Below are 17,101 nucleotides of genomic sequence, written 5' to 3' on the forward strand. Positions count from 1 at the left end.
GTGCCTGGTCTCAGGCCTATCCGAAGATCGGAAATAATGAGCTCTGAGCTCGCTCCGTAGGGTAACGTCTGGCTGTCTCGTCAGAGACTGCAGCAGATCAAACAGTGAAACACACACACACACACACACACACACACACACACACACACACACACAATCATTATCGATGTCAGCTTGTATTACATAAAAATAACTCGGATTATTTATAAATAACAACAAAGTTAAAAAGAACATAATATATTAAAGACAATCAGACACATAATTAATTAACTTTTCATGCTAAACATTAAAATGTTTATTTCATTATAATTGTTTTTTTCATATTTTTCGACAAGTCAATCTCTCTTTTTCTTGCAACTGCCGATGGGAAGAATGGCAGATATTCCCCTCAAGAGTCGGCGGATGAGAAGCAGCAGCACCAGCAGGGTCAGCAGCAGGAGACCCATCATGTCCAGCATTAGGAACTCCACCCAAGAGAGCTGAGCAGCGGGGCACCTCAGCTGGGGCGCCCCTCGGTGGCGAATCACGTACTCCGTCCAGAACACTGCACGTTCTTGTGGCGTCATTGGTTGATCTCTTAAGGACGCCGACATCCTGTCCACGTCTTCCTTGTACCTGAACAATGATAGCTCTCGTTGATAGACAATCTCCGTTCTGGGTCATCTCCTCCTGTTTTTCTCACCTCCTTAGCTGCCAACTTTGTACAGGGGCTTTATATATCATTCACATATATCGGGGGTGGGGTGGTGGTCCCACTAATGTTCTTTTCCTTTTAGATAGAGTGGTATCAAAGGCTTTTCGTCTTTGTAACTTCTCTCGTCTGGCTACTTTCAGCTTTTCTTTTCTCTGCTGTAGTGTTGCATATCTTATCTTCTACTATTATTTCTTTGCTAACTGTTCTTCTGATGTTGCTAACTGCATACCTTTCCTCTTCTCACTGCACAGGTCTTTCTTTTATCTCTCTCACCTCAATTCTGTCCACCTCTTTAACGCAAGAGAATAACAGTACTCTCAGTAATTCTTCCCTATACCTGATAAACTCTAAAACTCTCAAGCTGTTTCTGTATTTCCGTCTACCTATGACCTACACTCAGTTAAAAGGAAGGTTTCAAGATATTTATCCAACTCTTTTAATCCTTTTTATTTTTATATATTTTTTTTTTACCTTGGTCGGTTCCCCTCTTTCTGATCAGTCAGATATCTTAGCAAAGCTGTACCTGGTAAAACTTACTGGAACCTTCTCCAATAATAGGCCAATGGCTGACCCTTTCGGACCCTCACGGAGAGCCTTTTTTTTCTACTCTTTCTGGTTCCCTTGGCTAGCCTTCCCTTATTACATAAAGTAAAGATTGATACAGCAAGCGTCTACCACATCGCTGTTATGAGTAACACCAAAATTTCAAGTTCTTACAATCACTCAAAGAAAAATATACATAATGCTACACCTATAGTAAGCTTAAAAAAAATACAATAGATAAATAGAGAAAATAATTTTCTTATGGCCACATTTTTTATGCAGATCTGAACGGGACTTTTCATTCGTGCTACTATTTAATGTTACATGAGAATGAAACAATGATTTTGTAGAAGAAAACATTATGATAACCAAAGAAATATGTAGAGCAAAGCTTGGAGCGAGAGAGGGAATCAAGATATTAAAGACAATCAGTGGAACCTTGTGCGCTTTGGGGTCCAAGGGTTATCCAAGCGCACGGGTTCGAATCCAGTCCGTGGTCCGAGTGTAGGTTGGGCTTCCTCACTCGGGGCAACGGTTTCTTAGTGGGTGGGCTTTGAGATAGGAGGTACTCCCAAAAAGTATGCCCTTTAGCCTAGAAATTCTTATGAAAAAGTCCACATGGTATAAAGAAAAAAAAAAGAGAAGCTAATTACGTGCTTCTCTATTAACAGAATATTATTAACATAAAAAATACTCTAATATTGTCTTAATTACTCATAATTGGTCACTGCCCTTGATATTATGCATGCTGACGGAGTCTGTCACGAGCCAGAAGATAAATATGATAACTATGGACTGCTAAGAGAAACTCACTTTGTGTTGTTGATGATGTCAGTGAGGGTGTCGACGATACTGTCAGCAGTAAGTTTTTCCCACACTAATGTACGACCAATTCCCGAGTCTTCCACGAACATGCCATTTCTGGGCTGATCACCAAAGATGGGCAGGACGAGGAGAGGTGTGGCATGAAAGATGGACTCCTGAAGGCTGAGGAGGCCGCCATGGGAGATGAACACTTTCACGTTGTGATGAGCTGTCACATGAAGGGTGTGTCAGGTGGCTGCCTGTTTTAGTCTTATTTGCAAAATCACAATCCCAGATTTAGAGTGGTATAGTGTGACCGTCTTTGTGAAGGTGTGACCGACTCACCGAGGATGTCCTGCTGTGGTAGCCAGCTGCTGATCCTGACATTGTCAGATGCCCCCTCCAGCTGCTCCTCGTACTTCCACAGGATCCGCTGCGGCAGTCTGCGGAAAGCTTCTAAGAAGACTTGGAGATATTCAGGCAGCATAGAATCGCCACGCGTAAGAGAACCCAGACTGAAGTAAATGACACCTGCAGGGCCAGCTCCTGCGATCCACGATTCGATGTCCTGCAAGTAAGATGAAGTTATCAATCGTAGATATTTCACCTAGGAGCTTTATGAGTGTTGTTACTGTTTCATATATGTGCATTACTGGCTGCTACATAATATTACTTGCGGCAGAGGCTTGGCAAGGCGGCATTGTATTGCGCCCACCTCCACCTGTGAGGGCAGGAGGGGCACCGGCGTGGTAATGCTGAAGTGAGTGTTCATCAGTGTCAGACTCTGGTTCCTCTCAATGTCCAGCAAGGGCGGTAGGTCAGGGAAATGGACCGAGATCTATAAAATTTTCAAATAAAAATAAGTACCCCCTACTATTTCATTCATTACTGAAAAAATTTCTCATACTTTTTCTGTCTGTTTTTCTTCTCTCTACGACGGTTTTGTTTCAAAGGAGCACTTTTAAGAAACTAGATTTCTAACTTCCTTCTTGGTTCTTAATTAGTTCTGATTAGTTTCTAATTGGTATCGCGAACTGATTATATATATATATATATATATATTTTTTATTTATTTATTTATTTATTTTTTTTTTTTTTTATCTTAATCCGGTCTCCCTGGCAAATGAAATTTTACAATGTGGATAACATGAATATGAATTTATTATTAACTGTTGTGCCTTCATGTCTCACAAAATGCAAAAGAAAAGAAGATGGACAATAATAATATTAGTTTGAACTAACCTCCTTCTGAATTCGTGGAACAACGCCCCAGTGCCTCCAGTAGAAAGATATCCAAATGTGCAAGGCGGTGTTCTTGAGCCGCTGCCACAAAGACATGGGGAAAGGATAGCTGGTCCAAAGGTTCGGCACGTAGGAAGGATTTAGGACGTTGCCCAAGACGGCACTGTGGCGGGTGTCTATTCCCGGCACGGCGACAGTGATGAAGGGCAGCTCGTGCAGGAACGGATACACTATCTGGGAACAAGATAACGGCTAGGGAGGCTATGGTGGTGTTGGTGACGCATTTATATTTTGTAGGGAAGATTTTTTAATCTGTCATCTCAGATGCAAACGCTTACCTCGTTGAACATGTGGTCCACTACTAGAAGATCATTTTCTTTCCTTTTTTCATATAAATCTTGAACAGATGGCACCTTGTACAAGTCCCGAGCCATGGCGGGCAAAATTTTTGGAAACACTGCGAAGCCAGTGGACGAATTTTTCCGCTCATGGAACATATTTCGCTTTGCTAAAGCCATGTGAGTCAGGCCGTGATGCACCTCGAGGATGTTCGGATGTGTAGATTGGCTCGGCTGATTGGTGAGCATTATTATCTGCGAAAGAAGGCGTTAGAGTAAAAAGGCAAGTACACAAGTAAGGGCACTCTTTGGTATTATCATTGCAATATTATGAACAGCAAAGATTCTTACCTTGTGACCACGATGGGCCAGAGCCTCTGCTAAAGCTACAAATATGTTCATGTGACTCCGTGAAGAGACAGGGAGAAGCATGAGGATTCTATAGGATCTCTCAGGGAGCAACGCATCCCCAGAAGCTTTCTCCGCCAGAATCACCACCAACATGAACAAAATTATAGCCTTCATATTTCAGTGAAGAAAAAATAATCTTGCTACCCAATTACAAGACAATTAGCACTCCTCTAACGGTCTTCTTGGCGCCTGAAAACAAATTGGTATTCTTAAAAGAAATATGTTAAGGTCTTAATTAACTATGAAGAAAAGATACCCCCAAAAATATTATTCTGACATTACTGATAACTTTAGAATTAATTATTTTGTTCAACAGGAAGATTGAAAGACATTTTTCTGTCATTCTTTTCGGAGGGTGCACAATGCATGTATAGATAATGTGTTTATGAGATATTAATTTCGGTAAAAACAAATAAATTATAAGAATATAGACGATGCAGTTCTGATTGCGCATTGGTCACCACCGCACCAGCACCGGGATAGTATCCTTAACCCCCTTGTGTACCATGACGCGTTTCTGTATTCATTCTGCTTACTATTTGGTGATTTTATGCTGCTTCAAAAACTTATGTGGGGGATTAAATTACTGAAGACTATTCCCATTAATCTTTTGACCTCCATAGACTCTTCCTAATGTAAGTAGAATTTTCTAACCACAAAAAAAAAAAAAAAAAAAAAAATGCGTCCCAGTATATAATGGGTTAAGTGAGTTCAAACGGAGAAATTCGCGGGTGCTTGCAGCTGTGATTGTATAACAGGGAGAGAAATGCTACGGAAGCACAATTCTCAGGATCAGTGATCAGGATAGGATATAACGCTTTCAACCTTGAAAATTTTAGATTTAAGAAAGTGATTAGAAGGAAATAGCTCTCAAATAGAATGGCAGATGTTTGGAGCGAGTTCAGTAATTAGGCTGTTAGTGTTGAGTCATTAAGAAGCTTAAAAGATGACTTTAAAAATGAAGAATAAGAATGATTAGTGGAAATTATAAGTATTTTCTAGCGTGATGGCTTCTTACATCTACCATTATTTTTTATGTTTTTGTTTTTATGTAAATCTGAATAAAAAAGAGCTCGTAGCACTTTAGTTTTATGTGCTTACTACTTTCATACTCAAAATTTATGAAGCAGTGTGCTATTTTAGGCATACATGATAGATGAAAGGAAAGGAGGCGTGATGAGTGTAAAAAAAAGCCAGCACAAAATACCTAACATGCTGTATATTTCTTTTTTTAAATCACTATCAAGAAACAAAGTATCCTCGTCATCACTGTCGAGGTTGATGACATGTTGCACAGCCTTGGCTTTATTGCTCGATCACCGCTTCACTTTCAGAGTCTGGAAATCTTCGAATCACAGCTGTTCACACTCCATGTGTGGCCAAAGCCTTGCTTTCTCCAGCCTAGGATAGGATGTTCAAACGCTCTAGGCGGCTGCCATATCTATACATTAGTGCTAAGGTTGTCATAACCCTTTCGTTACTCCCCTAAGAAAAATTATCCAAAGACCTTGGAGCTCTCTTACGATATTTGGATCGATATATATATATATATATATATATATATATTTTTTTTTTTTTTTTTACATTACAAGGGCACTGGCCAAGGGCAAACAAAGTGTTGGAAAAAAAAAAATCCCGCTGGTTGCCAGGCCCTGTTAAGAAGAAAGTAGAAAGAGAAAAACAAAAAATCTAAAAGGAGGGTCCAGTTAACGTAAGAGGTGTCTTGACACTCCTCTTTTGAAAGAATTTAAGTCATAGGCAGGTGGAAATACAGACACAGGTAGAGAGTTCCAGAGTTTACCAGTGTAGGGAATGAAGGAGTGAAGATACTGGTTAACTCTTGCATTAGGAAGATGGACAGAATAGGGATGAGAAGAAGTAGAGAGTCTTGTGCAGCGAGGCCGCAGGAGGGGAAGGCATGCAGTTAGCAAGTTCAGAAGAGCAGACAGCATGAAAACAGCGGTAGAAGACAGATAAAGATGCAACATTGCGGCGGTGACTTAAAGAATCAAGACAGTCAGTTAGAGGAGAAGAGTTGATAAGACGAAAAGCTTTAGATTCCACCTTGTTTAGTAAAGCTGTGTGTGGATCCCCCAGACATGAGAGCCATACTCCATACACGGGCGGATAAGGCCCTTGTACAGAGCAAGCAGCTGGGAGGAGAGAAAAATGGACGAAGACGCCATAGGACATGTCAGATGCGCACATCATAAGTGAAATATGAAAATATAAGAAACAAGAAATAAAGATATATGGAAGTATGCTAGTTCGCCAGTATGCGGTGTGTAACCGTATCCAGCCATAAAAGAGATTAGGAAGGGCAGGAGGGTCAAAAGGTCATGTAAACATCCGGTGGTAGTGTTGTCGTCTTGGATGTTGTTCGTACCACACGTGGAGTTCATTTGAGCTTGTACTTGATTGGTGAATGGTACATTCTGAGGGGCGTGTTGTGTGGGTCAAGACACGCCCCATAAGTTCCTGAAGGGAAATTGTAGAGTTTTGGGGCAGAGAGAGAGAGAGAGGAGAGAGGAAGCAGAGAGGACAACCGCGGCTCTAAGCGGGCCACCCTCGGCTGCATAGCTGAGGGCGGCGTTTTGTACTTCATATATAACCAGTAAGTGGAGCTTATAAGTTGCAATGCAGTCTTTGAGGTAAATTAGAATGGAGGAAGAAGCATGATAGGAGGTTTAGGTATTATGTGGTATTAGTTTATTATGGTTTATGTGGTTGTACTTTGGTTCATAATGACGTCGTTATATACTTGCGTTTTCATCTATGAGTAAGGGAATTTGTATACGGCTACCTACGTATGTGCATGTGTGTTGCTCTGACGAATAAGTTACATAACATATTTACTAGTGTGTAATTGTGTACGAAGTTAACGTGGTTCCATGTATGGGTACCAAGAGAAAGAGATTATTTGAGGGAAGTCACTTGTGTGGAGATATCAATATTTGTCATTATATTTCGGTGGTGTTACGTTGTCATTTTGTTGAACGGAGTCTGGTAATTATATGTGTATGGTAATATATTTGGTGGTACGTCATGTGGTTGCTTGCATTCATGTACCAAGTAAAGGTCATCCTTATATACGGGTAGCTGGGAAAAAGGGGTAATATTGTACGTACTACGTATGAGATTTACGGAGAAATAAAGCACCGGGTTCAGATGTTGTAATACGTTATGAAGATATTGTGGATGATGTTTGAAGTGAAATCCGTTTTGATGCGAGAATATCTACGAGATTAATGCAGTTCTTAAGGATGTTTGTAAGAGAAATTGTAATAATTGCAGTGGAGAAGGCAACAGAAAGAGTTGTGATTGTTACTTGTCGGCGCCGTATCGAACACCTTATGTATAGATATTAGTTTTGTTAATTAAAGATAGAAAAAACCTTTGACTATTTATAGCCAGTAGCTAGACAATTTGTGCAACGTCGTGCAACAGCTCGGAGCACGACATGGTGGCAGCGGTGGGATCTAAATGTTGCACAAATTGTTGCATTGCAAAAAAAAAATATATTGCCAAATGTTGCAAAGTGTAATCTTGGAATTGGCGCAAGGGACAGTCATATTGATGGAAGATTAAAGTAAATTGGTTGAAAGTGCACGAAGTAGCTGTTGTCAACATCAGAAGTGGCATGGTTATTATAATATGAATGCATATCATTATCACTATTTTGTCTGAAGCTGAGTCGCCCGTGACGATCATAAGGTTTGTGTAAAATCCGTAGATTTTATTTAGTAATTAATTTCGATATTCATTAAAGATCATGTTGCGTGTAAGAGGTTATTCTTTCAAGTGGATGCTTTAAGGTTATATTTTGATTGGACGATATCTGAGTAATATGTTGTACGGTTACCTGTCGCTTGTTTCACCTAAGCCTTTACAAATCAAGGGGTAAACGAGGAGTCTTATTAGCGGGAGAGAAATGCGACAAAATATGAGATATAAAGAGTTTTAATAAATTATTTAAGGTTCGTCTACATTATAATATGTGTATCATAAAGTAGTCAATGGAGTAACGATAACTGAGTGTCAAGGGCATAAATATTACGGATATGCGGCAAAATTCACAAAGGTAGACGAATTTGTTGTCGTTATGTGAAGGAAACTTATCATATATAAGAGACGTGACATATAAGGGTAATTTTTTTCACACGAGTGTCGACTGTCAGAGGACAATAGCAAGGGGTGTAAGCATATATTGTGGTTTATAGCAGGAAAATATGAAGTACTGTGTGAGACGATTTTAATTGCCCCATAGCGATAGAGACGAATAAAAAATGTGTAAATTGTATCATGTTTGGGAGTTCGTCGGATTATAGATGAAAGAATATTGAAGGTTCTGATGAAGGATATGGAACAAAAAGTGAGTGTCAAGTAAAAGAGGGATATTGTGTGTAGTTGATGCAAGGAATTTTTCCGTGAGAATAGTATATGAGGAAGAAGATATAGTATGAGGGAATAATAGAAACATAGTAGAAATATGATTGAGATATACATCACTGCGGTTAAGGTTTGAGGCAAATATCAATATCAGAAGTATAGAAAATAAAGAAGAAATATGACTGATATATGAGGTAAGTATTAAAATGGGATATCTATGTAAAAAGTTAATAGAGGACATAACTGGAGAGTGTTAATATTGAAGAGAATCAAGAGCAGAGAAAGACATTTTGTTGTTACATATTGATCATACGTGTATTGTGAGTCTCTTGGGTTAATGAAAGGTAGATGAAAATATTTAAGGAGAAAAGGAAACGGTGAGTTGCGGGTCAATTTTATGAAATGATGGCAGGATATAAAGATGAATTAATATATACATATATTATGTCGAGTTGAGGATGCTACCACGTGCTGGGTAGTAGTTGAGTTGAGTAGGTAACACTGTTGTAACAGTGCTAGTTCATGCAATTGAAGGTTGCTGGCTAGATCCTAGTTCACCTTACAGTTTCTTTTCTCACCACCTTAAGGTTACTTGCCTCCCTCATGTCTTTTCTCTCTCAGTGGGTTAATTGAATATAAAGTAGTGGAGTTTTTAAGTGATAAGGTGAGAAAAGAAGCAAAATATATATTAAATGTTCAAGTACATGTGTAAAGCAAGGCCAACCTTCAATTGTTCACTTAAGAAGACGATTGTTGTTGTAAGGTCATGTTGGATAACATCATATTAGTGCCAGAAGTTATAGGTGCAAGAAATTATATGTGAGTTGTAGTATATGTAGCTACTTGGTTAAGGCGTTATTCAGTTCATAAAGGTAGAGACGATATGAATAACATCAGTAAAAGCAAGAATAAGAAGTAAATTAATGTCATTATGATACTATTGTGGCTGTTATAGAAACAATATGAATAACATCAGTAAATGCAAGTATAAGAAGTAATTTACAGTGTTCTAATGTGGTTATAAGTATTGAGAACAACTATGTTGAAATATAAAAGGAGTACTTTCGAGATGTTATACACATTAGCCAATATGCAAATATAAGTAGCTACGCACGGGCAGTAAGTTGGCGAATGTTATTGACATTGATATGATAATATCGTTGAGTCAGTAATATCGTGGAATGTGAGGTTGATATTCGGCAACATGAGGTATATTTATGTCATGAAGAATATAATATGTGGGTTGCAATATTGTGTGAGAGTAGTGTTTAGGAAGGAAAATATTGGGAGGACTTAGATACATATCTATACTGCGTGAGGGAATAGGTGTGAGGAGAATATATATCTAGGAAGAAAGGGATGAAGATGGATATTTGGATTAGAAAATATATATTGATATTTGTTAAGAGGTAATTAATAATGAGTTGAGGAACATACATATCAGGAAAACAATGTGAGGATTGAGTCAAGGAGAATATATATCTAGGAAGAAAACGAAGTGGGGATAGATATATAGGTTAGAAAAAAAAAACTTAATATTTGTTATAAGGTAATTCATATTGAGTGAGGAAAATATATATCAAGGTAAATAATATGAGGACTGAGTCAGAATTCATATGTCAGGAAGGAAAACATATAATATTGCATTGATAATTGTTAACAAGACCATCATAGATCAGCTTGACATATGAAAAGGAATTAAAATTCATGAGGTTAAGATCTTATATAGATAGACGTAAAAATCGATATTGCAGAGCCATAAGGATGTCATTCCCGGAACTACACTAATAATGTTAACATCAGAGTAAATATGATAGTAAATATGATATATATGTGTAGTAAGGAAACAAGTGTAAGTATGAAGGTTGATATAGAGTGAGGTAAAACGGAGTAAGCACATGATATTAAGACATTAAAGTTGCGAATTATAATGTGAAGAAAGACGCGTCAAACATATCATTCCTTGTGTGTACATTGACTCTTGTGCCTAGCAACACTTGAACACTTCGTGCCAACCTAGGGGCATAAGGCGTGTACAAGTGGTTGTGATCAACTAGGTGACAAGTTGTTTCTCTCTGGCCAGAAGTAAATATTAATATACATTATGTGAATGCCGGTCTGGGGATTGCCGATTCAGAAGAGTGGGGGACGCCCTGAAAGCTTCGTTTCGACAGTACCCGGCATGGTAGTGTTGAGTGATACACAAGGATATTAGTGGGCCCACTAGTGAATATGTTGAGTAAAGATATCTATCCATGGATTGATTTTAACATGTGCGTACTCGAGTCAAAATTAATACATCAAGAGTAGTCTGACTTATGAATATAGATGAGAGGATGTGAGGTAAATATGAGATATGAAGGCAAATAGTAAATACCAAAGTAAATATATGAATATATGGTCATGGGATGTGGATTCTGGAAAGGTTACGATGAGGTAAATATGAGATAGTGAGACGAGGATATTCATTATATTAGAAAAGTTGCTGTGAGGTTATTGAGTATATTAGAAAAGTTTTGAGGATATTATATTAGGAAAGTTTGCTGTGAGGATATTGAGTATATTAGAAAAGTTTGCTGTGAGGATATTGAGTATATTAGAAAAGTTTGCTGTGAGGATATTGAGTATATTAGAAAAGTTTGCTGTGAGGATATTGAGTATATTAGAAAGGTGAAGATATTGAGTATATTAGAAAAGTTTGCTGTGAGGATATTGTGAGGATATTGAGTATATTAGAAAAGTTTGCTGGTGAGGATATTGAGTATATTAGAAAAGTTTGCGGTGAGGATATTGAGTATATTAGAAAAGTTTGCGGTGAGGATATTGAGTATATTAGAAGAGTTTGCGGTGAAGATATTGAGTATATTAGAAAAGTTTGCGGTGAAGATATTGAGTATATTAGAAAAGGTTGCGGTGAGGATATAGGAAAAGGTGCATATGCATATATACGTCTGTGTAGGTCATGACTGTATTGGGCAAATATTATTATTGAGATAGCAACTTGATAAAATAAGATGAAGATATAGTGAACATATGCAAAGGTAAAGTGGTTATACATGTTCCGAAGGCAGAAAACTGGCGACAGTGATATTGATATTAGATTAATATGCAGGCATTTGAAGGTTTCTTGTTGATGAGGACGAAGATATATGACTAACATGGAAGTTAAGGTGTCTCTATATAATTTGGAGGGATATATGGCGATCTGGAAGATTTTATAGAGATTAGGATAAATGTATAGTAATGAGTGTTAATGAATGCCTTTATCTGTGATTTTGACGATATATGTGAAATAAGGGGTATATCTATGGGATTGAAAATAGATACAATGTGAGATGTCGTACTTAACACAACACAGGACATTTGGTTACAAGTCTGAGTTGAGCTATCGTGATATCGTAGGAAATCATCAGTGGTTTCAGTAGCTTTCACTTGATTATATAACATTTTAAAGGAAGATTTAAAGTTAATGCAAGGATTGTAAAGGTAATCAGTTAACGACGATAATGAGGAAAGAAGAGCTATTGATGAGGTATCAAGCGAAAAATATATAGAAGGACATTACTCCCCATCTTATCGTTAGCTATATGGTAAGGCTTGAAGGTGAAACAAGACGAAAATATATTAAAGAAATACGATATGGATGTTGACTATCAAGAGATTAATATGGACATTATATAATATGATGTAGTTAGGAAAACACTGATATGAAAGGAGTACAAGTTGAAACTAAATAATGAAGTAAATATTAATGTTTAACCTGTGGAATACATGGTGTGTTTCTTGTCTGTGTGCTGGTGATGATACAGAACGGTAATGGTTGAGTGTTTTAACAGCAAGCTAATATATTTTTTGTATTTTGATTTTCGAGTATAGTGCGTATATTACATATAAAGATAGATATCGTGACTTAAGGTGAGAAATAACAGCGTATTCCTTACACGGCAACTCAGAATCAGATTTATTTCTTGGTGTGGTAACATTTTCACAAGTGATGGATTTTCCAGTGTTTCAAGTGCTTATATCAACATATTACGTGGATCTGAGAGCAGCTATTTCTTATTGCAAGATTAATGCAATCTATATATCAGTACTTCTGAATCCATTGCGTCAGTTCATTTTCGACATCGTGATATTGTGCATGCTTACGGGATGTAATAAATTTTTCTTGTGTTTTCTGTTATTTTGTATGAGACGTCACCCTTATCTGAGATAATGAGATAGTAATTCCTCCATATTTATGTATACACTTAGAAGTTTCACCATGTAATATGCTTTTAATAGTGATGTATTATGACTGCATTGCATACTTGAGTTCCAACTTACTTCTATTGAGAAATTCTGACGACACCTGAACGATGTCTACAGATGCTCTCCTTGATTGTTTCTGTATCTTGTAAGATGTTGATATATATCCTCTGAATAATATTGATATAATTTGGGATAATGAGCTGATTTCTTTTACAATCTATGATATGATATACACTCCTCCTAGTTATGGACATATATATGCATAATACTATGATAAATGTTGTCATAATTCCTCTGAATAACATAGGTATGATTTGAGATTGTGAGTTGATTTTATATGATTAATGCTGTATTTATACTACCTAATGATATATTTTCCTCCTAGTTATAGACATATATTCATATCAAAGTAACGAGTATCGACTGCATTGCCATATCTTTTCCATTACCTTGCTTTGTGTGTTGACATATCTTTTCCACTACTGGTCAATATCATGCTCTCCTGACCATATATATATATGGTTAATTATTCTCTCTGCAAAGCCCTTTTGTGAATATTGAGGTGCAGACGCATTTTTCTAATATATGCCTTCTTAGCAGAAAGTATTGGACCCATTGCCCTACATTCCTACGTATATAACATAGCTGGCTGGAGACTTGGATGCTGGCTAGAGGACAGGGGTCTGGCGGGTGCTAACATGCTTCATGGGTGGGGAAAGTACCGCTATCAGGTGCGCGGTCGCCCAAGCCCTCATCCTTCCTACGGGAGGCATGCACACCCTGCCCACCCACCCACCCTTCACTACATTGAATGCGCGGGACGCGCATTCTGAGGGGATGTTTGTCAGATGCGCACATCATAAGTGAAATATGAAAATATAAGAAACAAGAAATAAAGATATATGGAAGTATGCTAGTTCGCCAGTATGCGGTGTGTAACCGTATCCAGCCATAAAAGAGATTAGGAAGGGCAGGAGGGTCAAAAGGTCATGTAAACATCCGGTGGTAGTGTTGTCGTCTTGGATGTTGTTCGTACCACACGTGGAGTTCATTTGAGCTTGTACTTGATTGGTGAATGGTACATTCTGAGGGGCGTGTTGTGTGGGTCAAGACACGCCCCATAAGTTCCTGAAGGAAATTGTAGAGTTTTGGGGCAGAGAGAGAGAGAGAGAGAGAGGAAGCAGAGAGGACAACCGCGGCTCTAAGCGGGCCACCCTCGGCTGCATAGCTGAGGGCGGCGTTTTGTACTTCATATATAACCAGTAAGTGGAGCTTATAAGTTGCAATGCAGTCTTTGAGGTAAATTAGAATGGAGGAAGAAGCATGATAGGAGGTTTAGGTATTATGTGGTATTAGTTTATTATGGTTTATGTGGTTGTACTTTGGTTCATAATGACGTCGTTATATACTTGCGTTTTCATCTATGAGTAAGGGAATTTGTATACGGCTACCTACGTATGTGCATGTGTGTTGCTCTGACGAATAAGTTACATAACATATTTACTAGTGTGTAATTGTGTACGAAGTTAACGTGGTTCCATGTATGGGTACCAAGAGAAAGAGATTATTTGAGGGAAGTCACTTGTGTGGAGATATCAATATTTGTCATTATATTTCGGTGGTGTTACGTTGTCATTTTGTTGAACGGAGTCTGGTAATTATATGTGTATGGTAATATATTTGGTGGTACGTCATGTGGTTGCTTGCATTCATGTACCAAGTAAAGGTCATCCTTATATACGGGTAGCTGGGAAAAAGGGGTAATATTGTACGTACTACGTATGAGATTTACGGAGAAATAAAGCACCGGGTTCAGATGTTGTAATACGTTATGAAGATATTGTGGATGATGTTTGAAGTGAAATCCGTTTTGATGCGAGAATATCTACGAGATTAATGCAGTTCTTAAGGATGTTTGTAAGAGAAATTGTAATAATTGCAGTGGAGAAGGCAACAGAAAGAGTTGTGATTGTTACTTGTCGGCGCCGTATCGAACACCTTATGTATAGATATTAGTTTTGTTAATTAAAGATAGAAAAACCTTTGACTATTTATAGCCAGTAGCTAGACAATTTGTGCAACGTCGTGCAACAGCTCGGAGCACGACAGTATGAGGAATGTATAGCTCCATGCCAGAGATAATCACCTCTGTTATGCGCTCGGCACAAAGAGAAGGATCTCTGACATGAAAACAATAATCATCCCAAGGAAATCAGAATAGTACTGCCTTAGTTCCTCCCACTTAGCAGAGTTAAAATGCCAGAAGCACCTCCGCTTAGGCGGGTCCTGAGGCTGCACTGGAGTGATAGAACTGGTAACGGAAATTAGATTGTGGTCGGAGGAGCCCAACGGAGAGGAAAGTTTAACAGAGTAAGCAGAAGGGTTGGAGGTTAGGAAAAGATCAAGAATGTTGGGCGTGTCTCCAAGGCGGTCAGGAATACGGGTAGGGAACTTCACTAGCTGCTCTAGGTCATGAAGGATAGCAAAGTTGAAGGTTTGTTCACCAGGTTGGTCAGTGAAAGAAGATGAAAGCCAAAGCTGGTGGTGAACATTGAAATCCCTAAAATGGAGATCTCAGCAAAAGGAAAGTGAGATAAGATGTGCTCCACCTTGGAAGTCAAATAGTCAAAGAATTTTACATAGTCAGAGGAATTAGGTGAGAGGTATACAGCACAGATGAATATATATATATATATATATATATATATATATATATATATATATATGCCATATCGATATATTATTTAAAGGCGGCATTTATACATATATATATAAATATATATATATATATATATATATAATATATATATATGTATATATATATATATATAGTGTGTGTGTGTGTGTGTGTGTGTGTGTGTGTGTGTGTGTGTGTGTGGTGCAAGTGTGTGTGTGTGTGTGTGTGTGTGTGTGTGCAGTGTGTGTGTGTGTGTGTGTGTGTGTGTGTGTGTGTGTGTGTGTGTGTGTGCATATTGTGTGTGTGTGTGTGTGTGTGTTGTGTGTGTGTGTGTATATATGTGTGTGTGTGTGTGTGTGTGTGTGTGTGTGTATATATATATATATATATATATATATATATATATATATATATATATATATATATATATATATATATATATATATATATATATATATATATATATATATATATATATATATATATATATATATATATATATATATATATATATATATATATATATATATATATATATATATATATATATATATATATATATATATAAAACACTGATACCTCGGACATGAAAATGCATGTAATATTAATGTTTACCTAGTGCATTATCATTGGCTATCACTCTTAAAGGCTGATGTACACTTCAGATTGGTCAAACGGCAGTCAGCTGCGTCCCTTTCCCGGACAGCGGAACGGAACAGGCCGAGGCTAACAGTCGTATGATAGTGAGCCACGAGCATCCAGATGGTCCTTCCAAAACATGCTTTAGTAGTGATCGTAGCCCACAATGAAAAATGGCGGCCACAAGAGGGTCTTTAAGATCTTAGTGGCCGAAAGTTACGATCTTTGTAGATCCTGCCCCTGGCCTGCAGACCAGTCAGATAAAACGTTCCGAGCTAATACAATAGTCAATTTGTAATTTTCTATCTATTATAGTTACACAGAGAAGAGTCGCATTTTTGCGGTCACGTGGGTAGTGCCTTATTATGATCACTTGAGTACAGTGGAAATTATGGAAAGTTGAAGTATAAAAACAAGTGAGATGATACAGTTTTATTTCCTTTTGAGCAAAGTTAAATAAAGAATATTCCTGTGAATCGAAACATTTTCTTGGTGCCGCCGTAGTACAGTGGAACCATGCGTGCTTTGGGGTCCGAGGGGTCTCCAAGCGCACGGGTTCGAATCCTGTCCACGGTCCGAGTGTAGGTTGGGCTTCCTCACTCGGGGCAACGGTTACCTAGCGGGTGGGCTTTGAGATAGGAGGTACCCCAAAAGGTATCCCCTTTAGCCCATAAATTCCCGTGAAAACCCCACAACGTATAAATAAAAAAAAAAAAAGGTGATATATAGTAAAATCAGTTTCCCTATTATGATTGTGGTAGTGTAATACAGTTTGATCATGGTAATGGTGGCGGTGGTAGACGTATCAGTTCTTACACTGGACTAGAATGTAGCTCTATCGGAACAGAGCCGAGGGATGACGTCACAACTACGTCACAAATTCTCTCGTGCACCAGGGCAGAGGGTGTCTGTGTCTTACGCGCATTGGTTTATAAGAGTAATTGCTTTATTTATCTACTTCTCTCACTTAGCCATATTGAAGAAAGGTAGCAAAGTTTGAAACGCGCTTCGTAGAGACTGATCCTAATTCATCAGTTTGTTCGACAATTACTATTCCCCAAAACGAAGTAACACGACCCTGAAACGTGCAATAACTAGCATCCTTAGGCCTGA

The 17,101-nt window shown here is 38.1% G+C and overlaps 1 protein-coding gene across 2 annotated transcripts in view; it reads right to left on the minus strand.

The window, feature by feature from the left end:
- Window positions 1-221: 221 nt before the first annotated feature.
- LOC123508568 (UDP-glycosyltransferase UGT5-like) overlaps window positions 222-17,101 on the minus strand; it is a 17,061-nt gene continuing 181 nt past the window's right edge. The window contains exons 2-8 of one of the 2 annotated variants that reach the window (XM_045262331.1): window positions 3,973-4,221; window positions 3,622-3,876; window positions 3,284-3,517; window positions 2,715-2,879; window positions 2,387-2,609; window positions 2,051-2,270; window positions 222-615 (exon numbers count right to left, since the gene is read on the minus strand). In XM_045262331.1, coding sequence (XP_045118266.1) covers window positions 336-615; window positions 2,051-2,270; window positions 2,387-2,609; window positions 2,715-2,879; window positions 3,284-3,517; window positions 3,622-3,876; window positions 3,973-4,146 — 1,551 coding nt within the window. In that variant the 5' untranslated portion in view covers window positions 4,147-4,221 and the 3' untranslated portion in view covers window positions 222-335. Of the gene's footprint in view, window positions 616-2,050; window positions 2,271-2,386; window positions 2,610-2,714; window positions 2,880-3,283; window positions 3,536-3,621; window positions 3,877-3,972; window positions 4,222-17,101 lie in introns of both variants that reach the window. The other variant, XM_045262330.1, reaches the window with a different exon arrangement.

Source organism: Portunus trituberculatus, chromosome 25, assembly GCF_017591435.1.
Source record: "Portunus trituberculatus isolate SZX2019 chromosome 25, ASM1759143v1, whole genome shotgun sequence".
NCBI classification, from domain to species: Eukaryota; Metazoa; Arthropoda; class Malacostraca; order Decapoda; family Portunidae; genus Portunus; species Portunus trituberculatus.